General features: G+C 48.0%; 1 protein-coding gene across 4 annotated transcripts in view; it reads right to left on the bottom strand.

Moving 5' to 3' along the window:
- The window catches only part of NARS2 (asparaginyl-tRNA synthetase 2, mitochondrial), a 40,208-nt gene extending 18,568 nt beyond the window's left edge, over window positions 1-21,640 (bottom strand). Inside the window, exons 1-13 of one of the 4 annotated variants that reach the window (XR_011319448.1) lie at window positions 21,515-21,640; window positions 17,595-17,788; window positions 16,117-16,226; window positions 14,280-14,400; window positions 14,023-14,163; window positions 9,315-9,395; window positions 9,013-9,113; window positions 8,584-8,716; window positions 7,594-7,692; window positions 6,498-6,535; window positions 6,011-6,077; window positions 4,691-4,828; window positions 4,278-4,354 (exon numbers count right to left, since the gene is read on the bottom strand). Coding sequence is in view for 3 of the 4 variants with exons in the window: in XM_069759348.1 (XP_069615449.1) it covers window positions 4,325-4,354; window positions 4,691-4,828; window positions 6,011-6,077; window positions 6,498-6,535; window positions 7,594-7,692; window positions 8,584-8,716; window positions 9,013-9,113; window positions 9,315-9,395; window positions 13,993-14,163; window positions 14,280-14,400; window positions 16,117-16,226; window positions 17,595-17,747 (1,242 nt within the window). In the remaining variant the exon portion in view is untranslated. Of the gene's footprint in view, window positions 1-4,277; window positions 4,355-4,690; window positions 4,829-6,010; window positions 6,078-6,497; window positions 6,536-7,593; window positions 7,693-8,583; window positions 8,717-9,012; window positions 9,114-9,314; window positions 9,396-13,992; window positions 14,164-14,279; window positions 14,401-16,116; window positions 16,227-17,594; window positions 17,789-21,514 lie in introns of all 4 variants that reach the window. The other 3 variants (XM_069759348.1, XM_069759347.1, XM_069759346.1) reach the window with 3 other exon arrangements.
- Between the last annotated feature and the right edge of the window lie 239 nt (window positions 21,641-21,879).

Here is a 21,879-nt window from a genome sequence, read left to right as displayed (position 1 = left end):
CATCCCCCCTGTGAAAACTCCAATGACACAAAGGGAGATACAGAAACTCTTCCTCTAGTTATCACCATTCCTGGCCATCATTTCCTATCAGCTGTACAATCTTGAGTGCCCTCAGGAACTTTTCTTCTTGTTATCCTACTTCTTGCATTGTCATCTTTTCCCTTGTACAAACTTTTGTTATCCTCGGTTAAGAAGAGCCCAGGAACTTTTAACATGTTATGAGGCCTGTTTCAATCACAGATTGCTGTGTCTCCTTTCCTAAACAATCTATATATAGCAATGCTGTGCGGAATACAGAAAACCTTTTCTTGGATATCACCCTCCTAACAATCACTGGCCAGAAGCGTGATACAGGAACTCTTCCTTTGGTTATCACCCCTGCTGGCCATCGTTTTCTATCACCTGTACAACCTTGAGTGTCCTCAGGAACTTTTATTTGTGTTATCACACTCCTTCAGTAACAGTCTATCAGATGTACAGTCTCCATTGATCGCAGGGGTAACACAGGGGTTATAAACGCTCTTATCCAATCCAAAAGGAAAACTTTTTGACTCTCTGACTATTTTTACCGTCATCTGGAATATGAGAGATTTTTGGTCTTTTCAGCTGAGATAATTTTGAGGATATATATGCATTACATATACCGTATATACTTGTGTATAAGCCGACCGAGTATAAGCCGAGGCACCTAATTCTGCTACGAAAAACTAGGAAAACGTTTGACTCGAGTATAAGCCGGGTATGCATTGTCCCCTCATCCCTATCCTGGTATGCATGTTTCATCATTTCCATCCTTGTATGCATGGCTCCTCATCCCTAAACATGTCTGCATGGCTGCCCAACTGTTGTGAATTCCGCTCTTGGGCTCCCTCCGGTGGTTTTAAGTGGTATGGCTGCTCCTTGGATTTAGCAGTCTGCAGCCGCTTCCACTGATTGTCTTTCTGCTCGGCTATTTATGCCTGGCTCTTCCCTTCAGCCAGTGCCACTTGTCAATGGTTCCTGGTTGGATTCACATCTCTCTTGGATTTCCCTGATATCCTGACCAGTTCAGCAAAGTTAAGTCCTTGCTTGCTCTTTTCTGTCCACAGGTTGTGGACTTATTCGTTCTGTGCTTTCTATGTTTTGTCCAGCTTGTCAGTATGGATTAATTCAGTTAATATGGAAGCTCTGGGAAGCAGATTTACCCTCCACACCTTTAGTCAGGTGTGGAGATTTTTGTAAACTCTGTGTGGATTTTTGTAGTTTTTAATACTGACCGCACAGTATTCTATCCTGTCCTATCTATCTAGCTAGACTGGCCTCCTGTGCTCATCCTGGTTTCATTCTGTGTATGTCTTTTCCCTCTCCACTCACAGTCATTACTTGTGGGGGGCTATCTATCCTTTGGGGATTTTCTCTGAGGCAAGATAGTTTTCCTGTTTCTATCTTTAGGGGTAGTTAGTTCTCAGGCTGTGACGAGGTGCCTAGGGAGTGACAGGAGCATCCCACGGCTACTTCTAGTGTTGTGTTGAGCTTAGGGACTGCGGTCAGTACAGGTACCACCTCCTTCAGAGCTCGTCCCATGTTGCTCCTAAACCACCAGTTCATAACACCCATCCCTGTCGTCCTTGTCTGCATGGCTCTCCATCCCTGTCCTTGTATGCATGGCTCCCCATCCCTATCCTTCACTGCATGGCTCCCCATCCCTGTCCTTGTATGCATGGCTCCTCATTCATCCTTATCCTTCACTACATGGCGCCCCATCCTTGCCCTTATATGCATGGCTCCCCATCCCTGTCCTTGTATGCATGGCTCCCCATCCCTATCCTTATCTGCATGACGCCCCATCCCTGTCCTTGTATGCATGGCTCCCCATCCCTATCCTTCACTGCATGGCTCCCCATCCCTGTCCTTGTATGCATGGCTCCCCATCCCTATCCTTCACTGCATGGCTCCCCATCCCTGTCCTGGTATGCATGGCGCCCCATCCCTGTCCTGGTATGCATGGCTCCCCATCCCTGTCCTTGTATGCATGGCACCCCATCCCTGTCCTTGTATGCATGGCACCCCATCCCTGTCCTTGTCTGCATGGCACCCCATCCCTGTCCTTGTCTGCATGGCACTCCATCCCTGTCCTTGTATGCATGGCTCCCCATCCCTATCCTTCACTGCATGGCGCCGCATCCAGATCCTTCACTGCATGGCGCCCCATCCCTGTCCTTGTATGCATGGCTCCCCATCCCTATCCTTGTCTGCATGACGCCCCATCCCTATCCTTGTCTGCATGACGCCCGATCCCTATCCTTACATGCATGGCTCCCCATCATTCACTGCATGGCGCCCCATCCCTGTCCTGGTATGCATGGCTCCCCATCCCTGTCCTTGTATGCATGGCTCCTCATCCTTATCCTTGTCTGCATGTCTCCCCATCCCTGTCCTTCTCTGCATGGCACCCCATCCCTGTCCTTGTATGCATGGCTCTTCATCCCTATCCTTGTCTGCATGGCACCCCATCCCTGTCCTTGTATGCATGGCACCTCATCCCTATCCTTCACTACATGGTGCTCCATCCCTATCCTTGTATGCATGGCGCCCCATCCCTGTCCTTGTATGCATGTCTCCCTATCCCTATCTTTGTATGCATGTCTCCCTATCCTTGTATGCATGGCTCTTCATCCTTATCCTGGTCTGCATGGCTCTTCATCCTTATCCTTGTCTGCATGGCTCCCCATCCCTTTCCTTGTATGCATGGCTCCCCATCTCTGTCCTTGTATGCATGTCTCCCTATCTCTATCCTTGTCTGCATGGCTCCCCATCCCTGCCCTTGTATGCATGGCTCCCCATCTATGTCCTGGTATGCATGGCTCCCCATCCCTATCCTTGTCTGCATGGCTCCCCATCCCTATCCTTGTCTGCATGGCTCCCCATCCCCATCCCTGTATGCATGTCTCCCTATCCTTGTATGCATGGCTCTTCATCCTTATCCTTGTCTGCATGGTGCCCCATCCCTGTCCTTGTATGCATGGCTCCCCATCCCTGTCCTTGTATGCATGGCTCTTCATCCCTATCCTTGTCTGCATGGTGCCCCATCCCTGTCCTTGTATGCATGGCTCCCTATCCCTCTCCTTGTATGCATGTCTCCCTATCCTTGTATGCATGGCTCTTCATCCTTATCCTGGTATGCATGGCTCCCCATCCCTATCCTTGTCTGCATGGCTCCCCATCCCCATCCCTGTATGCATGTCTCCCTATCCCTATATGCATGTCTCCCTATCTTTGTATGCATGGCTCTTCATCCTTATCCTTGTCTGCATGGCTCCCCATCCCTGTCCTTGTATGCATGGCTCTTCATCCCTATCCTTGTCTGCATGGTGCCCCATCCCTGTCCTTGTATGCATGTCTCCCTATCCCTCTCCTTGTATGCATGTCTCCCTATCCCTATCCTTGTATGCATGGCTCTTCATCCTTATCCTGGTCTGCATGGCTCCCCATCCCTGTCCTTGTCAGCATGGCGCCCCATCCCTGTCCTGGTCTGCATGGCTCCCCATCCCTGTCTGCATGGTTCCCCTTCCCTGTCGTTGTCTGCATGGCTCCCCATCCTTGTCCTTGTATGTATGACTTCCCATCCCTGACCTTGTATGCATGGTTCCTCATCTCTATAAACAAAAAAAAAAAAAAAAAACACATCCTACTTCCCTTCCCTGCACACCCTCGCTGCATCTCATTCCGGCTTCCAGCAGCTCTTCCGGCCAAGCGATCACGTGTCCCCGCTCATTAAGGTAATGGATATTCACCTCTCTCCATGCCTATGGGAGTGGAAAGGGGTAAATATTTATTACCTTAATGAGTGAGCACCCATGAAAGCCCGGCAGGTGCTGGAAGCCGGCGGCTGCAACTGTGCGCACGCTATAAGAGAAATGAATATTCACTGCCACTGCAGTGAATATTCAATTCTCTTTAGCAGCGGGCACAGGCTTTAGCCGCATCCGCCGACTCCTACCTCCTGTGACCCGCTGCTCCCCCGTCTTCTTCTGGGACAATGACCTGTGTATAAGCCAAGGGGGGGCGTTTTCAGCACTTTTTTGCAAAAACAAAACAAAACACTATTTGATAGATGTTTGCATGTTGAAGAAGCTATATACATATATATTTTTTTTTTCAAAATGTTCCTGATTAGGATACATAAAGCCGTATCAAGATCAGTCATCAGCTGCTATAACGCCTACTTGTTGATGATTTCCAGTTAGTAGCAAAAGCCTGTTTCTTCTCTTAATCAAGAAATGCGAACTTCTTCCTACCTGCCGGTGTCCCCGCTCCCTCTTCTGATTAGTAGGTCCTGCGTGTGTCATGCCGCAACGATGATGTCGCACTGGACCTACAAATTAGAAGAGGCACCAGTGATTCCAGGAGGCGGTTCACAGGGGTCCCATCTTTGGGGCCAAGGACTACTAATGTGGCCACAGCACCAGGGTCTTGTGAATTGATAGATATCACGTTTTTAACCCCATTGACGCGCCTACAATAATCCTCCAATTTTTGGTTTATTTTTAAAATTTAATTGGGTTTGATTTGTGCTCACATAAATTTGCATTGGACCTGTGTACACAAAACGATAAAAGATTTCTGAACAAAGCTATTTGAACAGAATATGTATGGGACGATGGGTCTGCCCAGCAGGAAAGCAAAGCAGGATGTGGACCACGCTACTTACCGTACGCTGAGGCCCATCGTCATTGTCCCGGGCGTAGAAAGGCTTCAGGTCATATGGGTAATTGATGATAAAGACGGGAACATCGCCGCAATGTCTGACCAAATACTTCTCGTGTTCGGTCTGCAAGTCACAGCCCCACTGCAAGAAACAGACGGCACTCAATTCTCCAGATCCTTACGTAGATAAAAAAAAACAAAACATAAAATTCTGCATTTTTTACATTTTGTTTTACCCATTTTTTTTTCTTTTTGTTTCACAGCAGTTATTTATTTTTTACACTGGTAAGATTTTGCCTGAAAACCATCAGCAAGTAGCTGCTGACTGATCTATTATTTTTGTTTTACATCTATTTTTGGCTTTTTAATTACCTCGGTAAAAGATTTATTGCTTTGTTTCTTTGGTTTTGGCTCATAAGGTGACAGCTAGGATCTAAGACCAGATGTAATTCTGCTGCAGTTTGCATCCTCTTCATGGCATACACAGATGATTATGAAAAATGCTAAAAAATGGATTGCAGAAGTCGCTGTGAGTTACCTTTTGTTAAGTCCAAGTAGGTGTTTTCAGATATACTTTACTGGGGGCGTGTACTTCTTCCACCTGTAGGATGCTGACTAATCATAAGCAGGCAGCAACACACTGGAGGAAAATGTTCTGCCTCACCGTCGACACTGGGCCCGCAGCATCGCACCACTGGGGCACCTACTTCTCCCACCCAGGACCCGCAGCATTGCTCTACTTCTGCTACTGGCTTCTTGAGGAACAGACCATGACTCCTGTGACCCCAATCCATCACTGCTGCCCCCCCAGGTATGATACCTTAAATCTGGACTATGAGACGGACCCCTATCTTATAAAAAATATTTTTTTCCTATTTTCCTCCCCAAGATTTTGGGTGTGTCTTATGGTCCGGTGCATCTATTAATCTGAAAAATGTACTCACTGAACAGTCACATGATGAATAAGCTGTGTTGATACCTGCTTATGATTGGTCAGCATCATACAGGGAGAAGAAGTACACACCCCCCAGTAAAAGCTGTCTGATAACACCCACTTGGACCTATCAAAAGTTAACTCATTAGGTGCCAAATACTTTGCTAATATCTCCGCAATGAAGAGGCAAAACTTAAATAAGAAAACCTTTTTAATAGGGTCAATTTGGGGTACGGATAACTGGACAGTACCCACAAGAACGTGGTATCAGGTTGTGGGAACCCTGCTCATGGTGGAACTATATCTTCATGTATCAAAGGGTTTAGTAAAAAAACAAACAAAAAAAACCCCTGGAGTAACTTCGCCACTGACTGCTGAGTTATCACCAACCTCGGTTTTGTGCTGAAATGAAGTTGCCACTTTCTTGAGAATTTCTATGGCTTCGGTATAAGACATTCTGGAAAGAAGAAAAAAGTAAGAAACAAGCAGAGGTGTGAAATTGTCACCGGATGGGGGGCAGGGAAAGGACACACTGGGAGTTTTAGTTCCACAGGGTATGACGTAGCACCACTACACAACATATTAACACTGTGTATAACCCGGTCCCTTAAAGGAGCTGTGCTTTGGCTGCTTGGTGTCCTCTACTCCGGTCACACCTAAAGCTGCATCCAATATCTTACAGGAATGGAGCCGATGTTATGGGCTAAGGTCATACCGTATGTGATCTACACCTAACCCCAGGGTCGGTATCAGGGTGTCCCGGGGCCTCAGGGGTCCTAGGATGTCCTGATAGAACATACACTACGGTGGTCAGGCTGAGTCGATGTAGCTGCTGTCCCCAAGGGGCCCACACGTGTAGATATTATTAAATTCTTACACAATAAAATTATTCTTCATCATTCGCTCCAGCCGGCCCTGGTGGAAAAGGAACAAAAAAAAGATGAAATTAGCCAAAATTCTTTAAAAAAAAAAAAATCGTAAAAACAATGATAAAAAGATGCGTCTCCATTTAAACGGTACATAATAAGTAATGAGGCAGTCGAACTTGCAATCATTTGATCACTTATACTTATGACAGTGTAATTATGGCCGCTGGCTGGGCTTCATAGGAGGACCAAGAGGGTGGCCTTGGGGGACCTTCAGCAGGCCCCGACGTGCCATGGTCAGGGTGAGCACAGCATCAAGTGGGCCATTTAAATGCCGCTGTCAGTGGTTGATAGCAGCAGCTAAATGGTTAATAGCAGCAGCAGTTAAATGGTTAACAGCAGCAACGCAAGTTCTCTGGTCTAAGCAATCATTGCTGTTTAACCCCTTACATGCTACTGAGGTATCCAATCAGGCGCCCATTCCCCAGAATGTGATTTCAGGGAGGTGATGAACTGCTTTAGCAGCCGCCATCTCGGTACGCTTATAAAGCCGAGACATGTGATAGGTCAATTGACTCTGTAGGATTCACAGGAGGATTGTGCAGTATGAACAGGCAGCTTATCACCAGATGAATGAGTAAAACGCTCGTTAAGCGGGTGAAATTCTGTTTTGTTTCTCAGAAGAAAAAAAAAATATTCTCGGCAGCGCATAGCCTGTGTAAACAAGACTCGTGCTGCCGAGAACAATGTCAGCCTATGTTCATGGGGCGATGTAAAACAGATCATTCAGTGAGCATCGTTAGAGCGGTCTGCCTGTGTAATGACTGCAAAACTGGTGGTGTTAACGAACCCTAAGGGTATGTTCACATTTTGTGGGGTTTTTTTCTTCTGTAGGTAGCATTTTTTTTTTTCCATTCAAGAAAAAAAGTTGCCAAAACCGTGAATTATCTGACAGGCTGCAGATTTGTAAAAAAATATGCAGAATGTGAATGGGATTAATGAAATCTCATTCACTTTGATGGTACTGCAAAAAAAAAAATGCACAAAAAAGAAAAAAAACTTTGCAAAAACGCCACATGTGAACAGACCCTCTGAATTCGCACTTACTTGCTGTCCCGGGGACACGTGTTTGAAGAAAAGGTTCACGTCCTCGGGGCAGGCGGAAAGCAACGCTGCGGTTGTGTCTTTAAACAGTTTCTCCATAACCTACAAGAAGAAAAGAGAACGAGGTGGAGGAAGTATATATATATATATACACATACACACACACATGTAAGGTAACACTGCCCGCCCTGAGAGGGGTCCGAGCCCACTGCTAAAGTTATAGAAGGACCATATAGGGGGCCACAGTCACATGATCCATGACACGGCCCCTCAACACCCCCAGAAGGACCATACAGGGGGCTCCAGTCACATGATCCATGACACGGCCCCTCTGCAACCCCAGAAGGACCATACAGGGGGCTCCAGTCACATGATCCATGACACGGCCCCTCTGCACCCCCAGAAGGACCATACGGGGAGCTGCAGTCACATGATCCATGACACGGCCCCTCGACACCCCCAGAAGGACCATACAGGGGGCTGCAGTCACATAATCCATGACACGGCCCCTCTGCAACCCCAGAAGGACCATACAGGGGGCTCCAGTCACATGATCCATGACATGGCCCCTCTGCACCCCCAGAAGGACCATACGGGGAGCTGCAGTCACATGATCCATGACATGGCCCCTCTGCACCCCCAGAAGGACCATACGGGGAGCTGCAGTCACATGATCCATGACACGGCCCCTCTGCAACCCCAGAAGGACCATACAGGGGGCTCCAGTCACATGATCCATGACATGGCCCCTCTGCACCCCCAGAAGGACCATACGGGGGGCTGCAGTCACATGATCCATGACATGGCCCCTCTGCACCCCCAGAAGGACCATACGGGGGGCTGCAGTCACATGATCCATGACATGGCCCCTCTGCACCCCCAGAAGGACCATACGGGGGGCTGCAGTCACATGATCCATGACACGTCCCCTCTGCACCCCCAAGAGCATACAGGGGGCCGCAGTCACATGACCCGGCCCCTCTCCGCACCCACCTGCATTATGTCCTCCAGGCTTTCTGTGAAGGAGATTTCCGCTTCAACCATATAGAACTCGGCCAGATGTCTCCGACCGTACGATTTCTCTGCTCGAAATGTGGGGCCGAAGGTGAAGACTTTCTGGAACCCCCTGAAAGACAAATAAAAAGCAAAGTTATCAATAAGACAAGTCAACTGTAAGATACCCGGGGGTCCGATCTCTGGGACCACCCCAGTGTAAACCAGGGGCCCATTTATGTCATATGAATAGGATCAGACACAGAGGACGGACCATTGCGACCTCCATTATTGGGAGCCCCAGGAATATGTAGGATGGGGGGCCGTGTCCCACGTTTGGTCATGGGCAATCACAGAGCTGAATATAACACGTGCCCTCAGATGGAGTCACGGGAAACATCGGGGGTCTTGGAGATTTAGCAGCTTTACCCCGACATGATCTCCAGGTGCAGCTGTCCGGACACGGTAAGGAACGCAGGAACCCCGAAAAACCCGCCGTCACCCTCCGGTCCGCAGTCTCTGCCGGGGGCCTATGGGAAATGATAAAATCAGCACCTGGTACAGTGCCCCCCCTAGTGGAGAAATAGCAGTATCACTCCAGAAAGGGGAAACCGTCTGCACATGTAAACAACCTTGCTCGATCCACCTAAAAAGTCTGATAACAGAGAATAAGAGATTGTTTTCCACCTCTAAAGCAAATGTGGACCCTGTAATGACTCAAGCTCGCTTACCTCCACCTGGAAGAGTTCTCCAGCGCCCTCGCAGTCGTTAGAGGAAATTATGGGGGTGTGGATGTGGATGAATCCATTAGTCTATCACCGGAGAAGACAGAGATAATTACACACAGTGGAGCGTTACGGTAACGGCACCGATACAGGAGGATAATGCACGATTTACAGGGGAGAGGGGACCACATTTTCCTTATACTCTAGCACCCTCTTGTGGTCATACAGTAAATGACAGATAGGAAAAACAGGAAAAAATGGGTAACAACAATCAATAAGGCCGCCTTTACCTCTCCCCTGTGAATTGTCACCCAGCATTCCCAGTTTAAAAAACAAAAGAAAAACAAAAAAACCTTTAATAACCTAGTGGTGACATGGTGTAATGCTGCTAATTATAATGCCGAATTCCTAATATAATAATATAATTATCCCAAGTCATGTGACAAGGCTCGTTAAAGGGTCGACATTAACTGTTAGGATTGCTACTTCCAATAGGTGGCACTAGAGTTCTAGTTCTCTTCCTCTCAGAGACAATTTGCAGAATTCCTAATACTCATTCATTATCCAAGACTAAAGAGAAGGAAAATGAGAACCTGTTTTAGGCGGGCGGGGGGTGGGTCACCGGGCCACGGCCGGCGTTGCAGGAGGAGGAAGAAAAAAAAAAAAAAAAAAAGACACGCGGGCCCTTTAAATCTTCAGGCGGCGGCGGCGCCGCCGCCACGAAACCCCCGCGGTGCCAGCGCTCCCCCGGGGCCCCCGTTCTAATACTCACCTCTCCTGGTTCCTGCGGCAGCTGCAGCGTCTTCAGCGCCCTCTGACTCTGACATCTCAGGACAGGGGGCGCGATGACGTCATCACTGTGCGTGCCTCTCAGCCTCTCTGTCCTGAGCGTTGCAGAGCCAGAGAGAAGCTGAGTGCATCGGACCTGCGCTGGGAACGGGAGAGGTGAGGATTTTACTTTTTTTTTCTTTATGTCTGACTGTCTGTCTGCGGGCAATGCTGGACACACTGGGGCAATACTGGAGACCATGGGGCAGATTGCTGGACACACTGGGGCAATACTGGAGACCATGGGGCAGATTGCTGGACACACTGGGGCAATACTGGAGACCATGGGGCAGAATGCTGGACACACTGGGGCAATACTGGAGACCATGGGGCAGATGGCTGGACACACTGGGGCAATACTGGAGACCATGGGGCAGATTGCTGGACACACTGGGGCAATACTGGAGACCATGGGGCAGATTGCTGGACACACTGGGGCAATACTGGAGACCATGGGGCAGAATGCTGGACACACTGGGGCAATACTGGAGACCATGGGGCAGAATGCTGGACACACTGGGGCAATACTGGAGACCATGGGGCAGATGGCTGGACACACTGGGGCAATACTGGAGACCATGGGGCAGATTGCTGGACACACTGGGGCAATACTGGAGACCATGGGGCAGATTGCTGGACACACTGGGGCAATACTGGAGACCCTGGGGCAGATTTCTGGACACACTGGGGCAATGCTGGAGACCCTGGGGCAGATTTCTGGACACACTGGGGCAATGCTGGAGACCCTGGGGCAGATTTCTGGACACTGGGGCAGATTGCTGGACACACTGGGGCAGAGTGCTGGACACACTGGGGGCAATGCTGGACACACTGGGGGCAATGCTGGACACACTGGGGGCAATGCTGGACAATTGGACATACTGGGGCAGATTGCTGGACATACTGGGGCAGATTGCTGGACACACTGGGGGTAATATGCTGGACACACTGGGGGTAATATGCTGGACACACTGGGGCAGATTGCTGGACACACTGGGGGCAGTGCTGGACACACTGGGGCAATGCTGGATACTGGGGCAGATTGCTGGACACACTGGGAGCAATGCTGGACAATTGGACATACTAGGGCAGATTGCTGGACATACTGGGGCAGATTGCTGGACACACTGGGGGTAATATGCTGGACATACTGGGGCAGATTGCTGGACACACTGGGGGTAATATGCTGGACAACCTGGGGGTAATATGCTGGACACACTGGGGCAGATTGCTGGACACTGGGGCAATATGCTGGACATACTGGGGCAGGTTGCTGGACACACTGGGGCAGATTGCTGGACACTGGGGCAATATGCTGGACATACTGGGGCAGATTGCTGGACACACTGGAGGTAATATGCTGGACACACTGGGGCAGATTGCTGGACACACTGGGGGCAGGACTTGAGACATGGGCAGAATGTAGATATGGGGCAGAATGAACGACATGGGGCAGGATTGGATCATGGGGCAGGATGGATACGATGGAGACAGATGGGGCAGGATGGGGAGATCATATGGTGTAGAATGGATACTCATGAGGGCAGGATGCGAGAACATATGGCTGGAGCCAGGAATGAGATAAACGGAGCCAGGTTGGGGAATATTATTACCATAGGGGCTAATTAAGGGATATTATTACTGCAGTGATGTATTTATTTTATTTTTTGAGTATACTGTTTTAAATGGGGGGGCGGTCCTGTTACTGTGTACAGTGATACTATGTCGCCTCTTTTTCTTCATGTGGTGTAATGTAGAAGTTGTTAAAAATTAAGTAATGTGTTCTGCAAGCGGAGCTCAAGATAACTGTGTTATTTCCTGCAGAAACGAGTCCTGGCTGGAAGAAATGATGGCGGTCTGTGCTGGATGAAAGATGAAGGACTTCACCGGTGAGTCAGTGTTACCTATACACTGACACTATACACTGTATACTATATACAGAGCTCCTGTGTATAATGTCACCAGTGATCTCTGTATTACCTCTACACAGACACTGCATACTAAGTACAGATCTCCTGTGAATACTGGCACTTATGGTGATAGTATTGTGTTTTGTTTTTATTACTGATCAGAATTGTAGTATTCAGTCACTATGTGGTGGTAATATGTGGTCTGGAAATGGTGTTGTGGTATTTGTCCCTTGTATGTGCTATTTGGTCACCAAGTGGTGGTAATATGTGATCTGTTCATGGTGTGGCGGTATTTGTCCCTTGTATATAGTATTATTCGGTCACTATGTGGTCTGGTCATGGTGTGGTGGTATTTCTTCCTGTATGTGGTATTATTGGTCTTGGTATAGTGGATTGTGTTGTGTATGGCGGTCATTTGCTCTCTCTGATATTAATTAGGAGAAGATTCTTTATTTCCATTAGTTTTAATGCTTTGTACACAGCGGCGGAGATGCACTTACAGGGGGTTTCCTGTGGAAAAAAGTAATCACCTCTCCACAGGATAAACGATAACGTATTGATTGGTGGGGGTCTGACTGCTTGGACCCATTCAGCAAAATGTGGAACTTTTTATCCCCATTAGACTGGAGTGGCATGTCCGACTAGATCACTGATCCATTCATTCCCTCAGTGGCTGCATTGTCTTTTTCTGGAAGCCCCAAAGAGAATGAATAGAGCTGCGGTCAGACATACCACCTGCCACTGCATTTTAAAATAGGGATAAACGTGTCCTGTCAGGGATAAAACTTCCCCATTCTTCCGATCGGTGCAGTTTCTAATGGTCGGATCTAAGCGATCACCTATCCTGTGGAGCCCACGGATCAGTGATAACTTGTTTTAACCAAGAACCCCATTAATGTAAACTATCGTGATCATACATCCCAGTTATTGGGGCACACGGTAGATGTGCAGCAGCCGCCGGTGTTTTACAGCCGATGCTCCACTATAATGACAGATATCTGCATATAGCTGTAGGGTGGGCCCCTAGAGTCCATTCCCCTGGTGGGCCCCAGACACCCTAGTCCGACCCGCGCCCGCACGTCAATAGTTAACAGCCGCCAGCCAATCTGAGGCTGGCAGCTGACGTCAGTCCCAGCGTGCATGTCGCCGGCGTCTGACGTCATTGTCAGTCGCTGGTGAGTGCACGCTTCAGCTGCGTGGAGAGAGCAGGAGCGCGGTCAGGTAAGCACTGAGGGAAAATTTGCATTACAATTGGGGATTTACCCCCCTGGCGCCTATACATTTAGCGGCAACCATATCATTCATTGTCAGTAAGAAAAGTCACAGGTTTGGCATGTGGGGGTGACACCATTAGGCCCAGTTTAAGTTCTACAAAACAGGAAAACTATTTTTGGTAACCTTTGTGTGTATTGAGCTGGGGGGGGGGGGGGCGCCAAACTCGGGAACAGCCCCGGGCGGCAAATGCTCTAGTTACGCCTCTGCAACCACGACAACACACCGACCACGACACCACACCGACCACGACACACCGACCACGACACCACACCGACCACGACACACCGACCACGACACCACACCGACCACGACAACACACCGACCACGACACGACACCACACCGACCACGACACACCGACCACGACCCGACACACCGACCACGACAACACACCGACCACACCGACCCCGACAACACACCGACCACGACACCACACCGACCACGACACACCGACCACGACAACACACCGACCACGACACGACACCGACCACGACACACCGACCACGACACCACACCACCACACCGACCACGACCCACCGACCACGACATGACAACACACCGACCACGACACGACAACACATCGACCACGACACCACACCGACCACGACACCACACCACACCGACCCCGACAACACACCGACCACGACAACACACCACACCCACCACGACTCACCGACCACGACAGAAGGAGAAACATCCAAACCTTGAAGAACTGGTATATGGCCGCCGTGGCTTCGCTGCGGACCCGGAGTAATGAGCTGAATGTGTTTGTCCTGCAGCGCAGGTGAGGGAACTGTCGGACGTATTCTGGAGGGTGACGCTCCTTTACTTTCAACGGAAAATCCTGCAAAAACAAATAAGTAACACAGATAAAACACGTCAACGTCTGCAGCTGTGAGAGGGGGAGAGAGCAGCACGGACATCGCCGGTAACATCAGTGACAGCAGCTTCTCCTCCTACCTGAGAGTCACAGCCTCCTAATACACGAATGTCCTCAACCTTCAGCTCCACATTCTGTGATTTACCGGGACTCCTCACCAACGACCCGCAGACCTCCACCGAACTGCCGAAACTGATGGCACTAAGCAAAGAGGCGCTAAGAGTGAATAATGAGTGCAGCTCTGGAGTATAATACAGGATAAGTAATGTATGTACACAGTGACTGCACCAGCAGAAGAGTGAGTGCAGCTCTGGAGTATAATACAGGATGTAACTCAGGATCAGTAATGTAATGTATGTACACAGTGACTGCACCAGCAGAATAGTGAGTGCAGCTCTGGAGTATAATACAGGAGGTAACTCAGGATCAGTAATGTAATGTATGTACACAGTGACGGCACCAGCGGAATAGTGAGTGCAGCTCTGGAGTATAATACAGGAGGTAACTCAGGATCAGTAATGTAATGTATGTACACAGTGACTGCACCAGCAGAATAGTGAGTGCAGCTCTGGAGCATAATACAGGATGTAACTCAGGATCAGTAATGTAATGTATGTACACAGTGACGGCACCAGCGGAATAGTGAGTGCAGCTCTGGAGTATAATACAGGATGTAACTCAGGATCAGTAATGTAATGTATGTACACAGTGACTGCACCAGCAGAATAGTGAGTGCAGCTCTGGGGTATAATACAGGATGTAACTCGGGATCAGTAATGTAATGTATGTACACAGTGACTGCACCAGCAGAATAGTGAGTGCTGCTCTGGGGTATAATACAGGATGTAACTCAGGATCAGTAATGTAATGTATGTACACAGTGACTGCACCAGCAGAATAGTGAGTGCTGCTCTGGAGTATAATACAGGATGTAACTCAGGATCAGTAATGTAATGTATGTACACAGTGACTGCACCAGCAGAATAGTGAGTGAAGCTCTGGGGTATAATACAGGATGTAACTCAGGATCAGTAATGTAATGTATGTACACAGTGACTGCACCAGCAGAATAGTGAGTGAAGCTCTGGGGTATAATACAGGATGTAACTCAGGACCAGTAATGTAATGTATGTACACAGTGACTGCACCAGCAGAATAGTGAGTGAAGCTCTGGGGTATAATACAGGATGTAACTCAGGATCAGTAATGTAATGTATGTACACAGTGATTGCACCAGCAGAATAGTGAGTGCAGCTCTGGAGTAAAATAATACAGGATGTAACTCAGGATCAGTAATGTAATGTATGTACACAGTGACTGCACCAGCAGAATAGTGAGTGCAGCTCTGGAGTATAATACAGGAGGTAACTCAGGATCAGTAATGTAATGTATGTACACAGTGACTGCACCAGCAGAATAGTGAGTGCAGCTCTGGAGTAAAATAATACAGGATGTAACTCAGGATCAGTAATGTAATGTATGTACACAGTGACTGCACCAGCAGAATAGTGAGTGCAGCTCTGGGGTATAATACAGGATGTAACTCAGGACCAGTAATGTAATGTATGTACACAGTGACTGCACCAGCAGAATAGTGAGTGCAGCTCTGGGGTATAATACAGGATGTAACTCAGGACCAGTAATGTAATGTATGTACACAGTGACTGCACCAGCAGAATAGTGAGTGCAGCTCTGGGGTATAATACAGGATGTAACTCAGGATCAGTAATGTAATGTATGTACACAGTGACTGCACCAGCAGAATAGTGAGTGCAGCTCTGGAGTAAAATAATACAGGATGTAACTCAGGATCAGTAATGTAATGTATGTACACAGTGACTGCACTAGCAGAATAGTGAGTGCAGCTCTGGGGTATAAACAGGATGTAACCAGCATCATGGTTCCTGCACGTCTTACCTGAGTTTATGATGAGGCTCGCCCACAATCTGGAGGCTTTCTAATGTTGAGCCATCATTGACATGCAGGAATAAGATTTCTTTCTGTGAGCGGATGGAGCGGACCCAGCCCTGCAACGTGATACAGGAGAGGATGTCACTTCTCATACAGGGGATACACAGGTGCAGCCCGGCCCCTCCGGTGACAGGTGGCGGACCCCCCCCCCGCAGGCTGCAGCACTATAACATCTATCCACAGAAAAGTAAATGATTTTACACTGCAGTTTACCCAGTGCTGCCATCTAGTGGCCAACGGGCTGTACCACAGGAAGATGCGCAGTCAGACCTCAGATGCTGCTGTAGAAAGTTATAGGATCCCACAACCCAGAAGTTATTGTAGAAATTTAATTACCATATACCAAATATGATTTTTCTTATATTTTTGGGCTTTTTTATTTATTTTTTTAGTCCCCCAAGAAGGTCTTGAACCTGTGACTTCAGTATTGAAGTATGCAGTGAAAAATTACTATCTCCTGGGATTCATGGGAGAGCGAAGATGGCAGAGACTCAAGGCATCTGACTGCCAAACTGACCCATAGGCACCCCACGATCGCCACATAAGGTGCTACTTGGATCACAACCTCGTGGATCGCACCTACATGGTGAAACAGCAGCAACCGGAGCTGAACTCCAGTCGCTGCTCATCGAGGCCGGTGCTGCTATAACACAGCCGTGTATGGAGCGGGCTCAGCTGCACCAGCACATCGAATGGAGGCAAGACCTTCCCCTTTTCACTACACTCGACCACAAAATATGCTGGTATTAAAGGGTTATTCCCAAAATAATGGTGGCCCCCTGACCATAGTACAGCGCTCGGCTTTCTGCAGCAGTCCCATAGACAATTAATAGAGTGGATGTCTATATGGGGCTGTAGTAACTATTTAATGGTTATTACCGTCTCTATAGATCATATATTGTCAGACAGAGTTTGCAAATAAAAGCAATTTTGCAGTTTACTGCGTATTGAAATTTCTTGAGATATTAACACTTTTCTTTACAGTTCGTCGCCTTGGAGACCGACCACTGCTGCCAGACGTGCTCAGTGCTTACGAGTGTGGAAGCATTACATGAAGCTGGCCGGAATCGCTGCAGCTCCTAATCCCGGGCAGCTGCCTTACGATCTTGACAGCAGCGGTGGTCGGTCTCCTAGGCAACAAGCTGAAAACAAAAAAAAAAGCGTTAATATCTCAAGAACGGCTGCAAATTTTAACAAGTAGTAAATTGCAAAAAATGCTTGTATCTGCAAGCTCTATCTGACAATAGCCATCTAGGAAGATGAGGAATAACCCTTTAAGCCCCCACAGCCCACCAGGGACGTTACTACCACCATCAATGCTCAGTGTTAAACCTGTGAGCCAAAACCAAGGTGCCAGGAAGAATTAGCGGGACATTCCGTGTGTCAGTGGTCACATTACGATAAGGGAGACGTCGCACAGTTACCTGGATTTTTACTCTCCTTTCTCCCTGGTCGACGTTTGCAACCAGAGCTTGTCGCACGCTGATCTTGGTGGTCGCGGCACCGTGACTCCGGCGACAACGACGCCAAGGGCGTGGGCCGAGGATGGAGAGAGCCGCCTTCCTGGGGGCAAACATGGCGGCAGGAGGTGGAGGATTAGCAGAGAACGGGCACGGACCTTAAAAAGGGGAAATAAAAAAACAAAACATCAACATACAGGATTCTAGTGACGTTATCAAGACCACCGCGGTGCGGACCACTCATCCGCTATCAGGTATGCAGGAGCGGCCGGGGAGCGCCTGTCTATCTCCGCCAGCCCCATCATCAATAATAGAGGCCATGGCTAAAATCCCAAGGGGCATCCCAGGGTTCGGACCCCCACAGATCTTACTGGTAGAGAAGTAATAGCTTGTAATGCTGGGAATAACCCTGTTCACTACTTGGACAATTCCTTCTTAAAAAGCTGCGGCAAAAAAACGTGGATTTTGCTGTTTTTTAGGTGCCGTTTTTGGTGCTTTTTTTTTTTTTAAATTCAGTGGGTTAAAAAACGCTGAAAGAAGCGACATGAACGATGTCCAAAAAATGCAGCAAAGCACAAAATACGACAAAAACAATGTGTGCGCATGAGCTTTCTGAAATCTCATAGGCTTTGCTGGTATTGGAAAAAAGCAGCTGAAAATTAGCATAAAAAAACGCAGCAAAAACGCCCAGTGTGAACATAGCCAAAACGAACCAGCGCCCCATAAAACCTGCACATACTCGTCTCACGGACATTATTGCCTCCTCCATACTCATTTAAGTAGTGAAGAACAATTATAAGGCCTATTTCGCCCTTTAGGAAGTAGCATTTATTGATTTTTTTACTGTTATTTTTTATTTTATTTATTTTAGTTTATTTATCTATTTATTTTATTGTTATTTTTTTTATTGTTGCATTTCCGGAGCCATTATTTATTTTTTTTATAAAGGTTTTATGTGGACTTGCTTTTTTTCTAAGGCACTGTTTGGTGTTCCTATAACTTACTAACTTTTCCAGGGGAGCTTTATGTCGTGATATTCCACGAGGCAACACTTCCCCCCCCCCCCACATTGACAGGGAAAAACAGGATTTTTGGTTGCTTACCGTAAAATCTGTTTCTTGAAGCCTCCATTGGGGGACACAGGAACCATGGGTGTATGCTGCTGCCACTAGGAGGCTGACACTATGCAAATAAAAAAAGTTAGCTCCTCCTCTGCAGTATACACCCCACCGACTGGCATCATGCTCTTCAGTTAGTGAGAAAGCAGTAGGTGAAAAGAACAAGGTTGAAAAACCATAACCTCAAACTTGAGAACTGTAAACGTGAGAACGGTCATAAAACAGATAACAGAAACATTGGGAGGGAGCTGTGTCCCCCAATGGAGGCTTCAAGAAACAGATTTTACGGTAAGCAACCAAAAATCCTGTTTTCTTTATCGCCTCTCATTGGGGGACACAGGAACCATGGGACGTCCCAAAGCAGTCCCTGGGGTGGGAAAAACAGACTTCCATCAGGTCAGAGGACTCACCACTGCCGCCTGCAGGATCCTTCTGCCTAGGCCGGCGTCCGCCGAAGCGTAGGTATGGACCTTGTAAAATTTGGCGAACGTGTGGATGGAAGACCAAGTTGCCGCTTTGCAAAGCTGTAAGGCGGAAGCCCTGTGGTGCACCGCCCAGGAGGCGCCGACTGCCCGGGTAGAGTGAGCCTTAATCCCAGGAGGGGGCACTCTGTTCTTGACCCGGTAAGCCTCCAAAATTGCCAATCTGATCCAGCGAGCAATAGTCGCTTTAGAAGCCGGTTGGCCTCTGCGCGTGCCATCAGGAATGACGAAAAAGGAATCCGTCTTCCGGAAAGAGGACGTTCTGTCCAGATAGATCCTCACTGCCCTGACGAGGTCCAGCTTGTTCAATGATCGCTCCAGAGGATGAGTCGGAACTGGACAAAAGGAAGGTAGAACGATGTCCTCGTTGAGGTGGAAGGTGGAAACCACCTTAGGAAGAAAGGAAGGTGGGAGCCGGAAGACCACCTTGTCCTGGTGAATGACCAAAAACGGAGGGCGGCAAGACAGGGCCGCCAACTCGGAAACGCGGCGAATAGACGTGATGGCCACAAGAAAGGTCACCTTCCAAGATAGAACTGATAGAGGAATCTCCCTAAGAGGTTCAAAGGGAGAAACCCTCAGAACGACCAGTACCAGGTTTAAGTCCCATGCCTCCACCGGGGCCCTGTACGGCGGGACAGCATGGGCTACCCCTTGAAAGAAGGTCTTAACTTGTGGCCGAGAGGCCAAGGTCTTCTGAATGTCACCCAGATCGGTGGGTCTCGGAAAAAGGTGCGGCCGCAGGTAGAGAAGTGCGGCCGTAGAAATAGCAGTGCGGCTGCCAGTAAGGCACCGCGCTGCTCAAAAGGAAAACTGCGCAGGAAACGTAGGGGATCCACAGGGCCCCCTAACTGATAGGGCACAAATACTCACCTAACTTCCCACGCCGTCGGTACTAACCTTAAGAAGTGGAAGGTATTAGACGTCCGTGTAGGTGGTGACGGACGTCCTCGTCTCCTCCGACCAACAGGCTCTGGTGGGCGAGTGGGTGGGGGACGGAGCCAGGACCGGACTTCTGAGCACGCTTCTGTGCCAGGATCTTGGTCCTGCTGTGGGATCTATGAGGATACGGGGTGGCAGTACACGCTGTACTCATAGTCCATAATGTGGGACTACAGGTGTGACTGTTCACCCTGTATCCCTCCGGAAACCTGAAAAGGAACGACGCACATTGAGGTAGATAAGGGTCTAATGAAAGACCCGTGTCCACCTCCTACTGACACTAAGCTAAACTGAAGAGTATAATGCCAGTCGGTGGGGTGTACACTGCAGAGGAGGAGCTAACTTTTTTATTTGCATAGTGTCAGCCTCCTAGTGGCAGCAGCATACATCCATGGTTCCTGTGTCCCCCAATGAGAGGCGATAAAGAAAGTTATTTTTTAACTTAGAATCATTTTGGGGTGCAAATAATTATTTATTGTCCCATCTATAAGGGGGAGGAATAGAAAAAAAATCCAATTCTGTGGTTTTGTTTTTTTGTTTTTTAACACTGTTCATTATGTAGTTTATATTAATTTTATTTTACGGATTTTAGCAACACAATATGCAAATTATGGTTTTTTTTTTACAGATTTTAGCAACACAATATGTAAACTGTGGGTTTTTTTTATGGATTTTAGCAACATCATATGGAAATTACGGTTGTTTTTTTTTAATGGATTTTAGCGACACCATATGCAAATTATGGGTTTTTTTAATGGATTTTAGCAACACCATATCCAAATTAAGGTATTTTTTTTTACGTAAAATCCCACAGCGAAAACGTGATTAAACTTCACAATGCAACAAACTAGTAGGTATTCGGCCATAGATGCCCTGCGGAGCCTCAGGTTTTCACGTCAGGAGGGCGATGGAATGACTGAGGGAGACTAGATGCCACAGTCACTAATGATTGTGCCACCTAAGGGGTTAAATAGACAGGATCAGAGATGGCTCCGAGCCGCGTCATTTCGGTGGAAGCCGAGCTGTGGATGCAATTCTAGGTCTATTTGCAGGATGGCTGCGTAATTAATTTTTTCCTTGCAGATTTCCACTTGTACAAGGAACAGAAAAAAAATGCAATTGCATTTTGTGAATGCAGAATCCCAGCATTTTTGCAATAAAAAAAAGGCCACATAGATATCGTAGTAAATGTCAGGCTACTGTGGAACTACAAGTCCCAGCATTGCAGCACCAGAAGCTTGTAACCTCGGAAACACACTGTAGCTTCTCCACCATTCAGTGTCCCCATGACGGAGCCTCCCAGCAGCGCCTCTACCCTTCTCCCTCCCGTCCCCGGCCTCACCTCACATTGCACTGCAGGGACTTCTCCTTCCTCACATGTTGCCGGTTGCAGGCCGCGACCCCTCGGTCACTAAATTACAGGAAGAGAATAAGAAGTGTCAGCCATTTTCTTGAAGACCACAATAGGTATAATCCAATGGGAGTCGCCGCCAAAATGGCCGCCGCACTGGAGACAAAGCCGTAAAGCAGAGGTGAGGAAGTGATCGGATGAGCAAGGTGTTGTGGGAAATGTAGTTTTTTTCCTTTGTGGGGAGGCTATTACAATGTATTTGAAGAATTTACTCTGTTTAAATTGGTTATTACATGATATATTTCACTTTAAAAAAAATAGTCATAACATGAATGCATTTTAACTCCTTCATGACT

This window comes from Ranitomeya imitator, chromosome 3 (genome assembly GCF_032444005.1).
Source record: "Ranitomeya imitator isolate aRanImi1 chromosome 3, aRanImi1.pri, whole genome shotgun sequence".
Taxonomy (NCBI): domain Eukaryota; kingdom Metazoa; phylum Chordata; class Amphibia; order Anura; family Dendrobatidae; genus Ranitomeya; species Ranitomeya imitator.
This window is presented reverse-complemented; position numbering and strand designations above follow the sequence as displayed.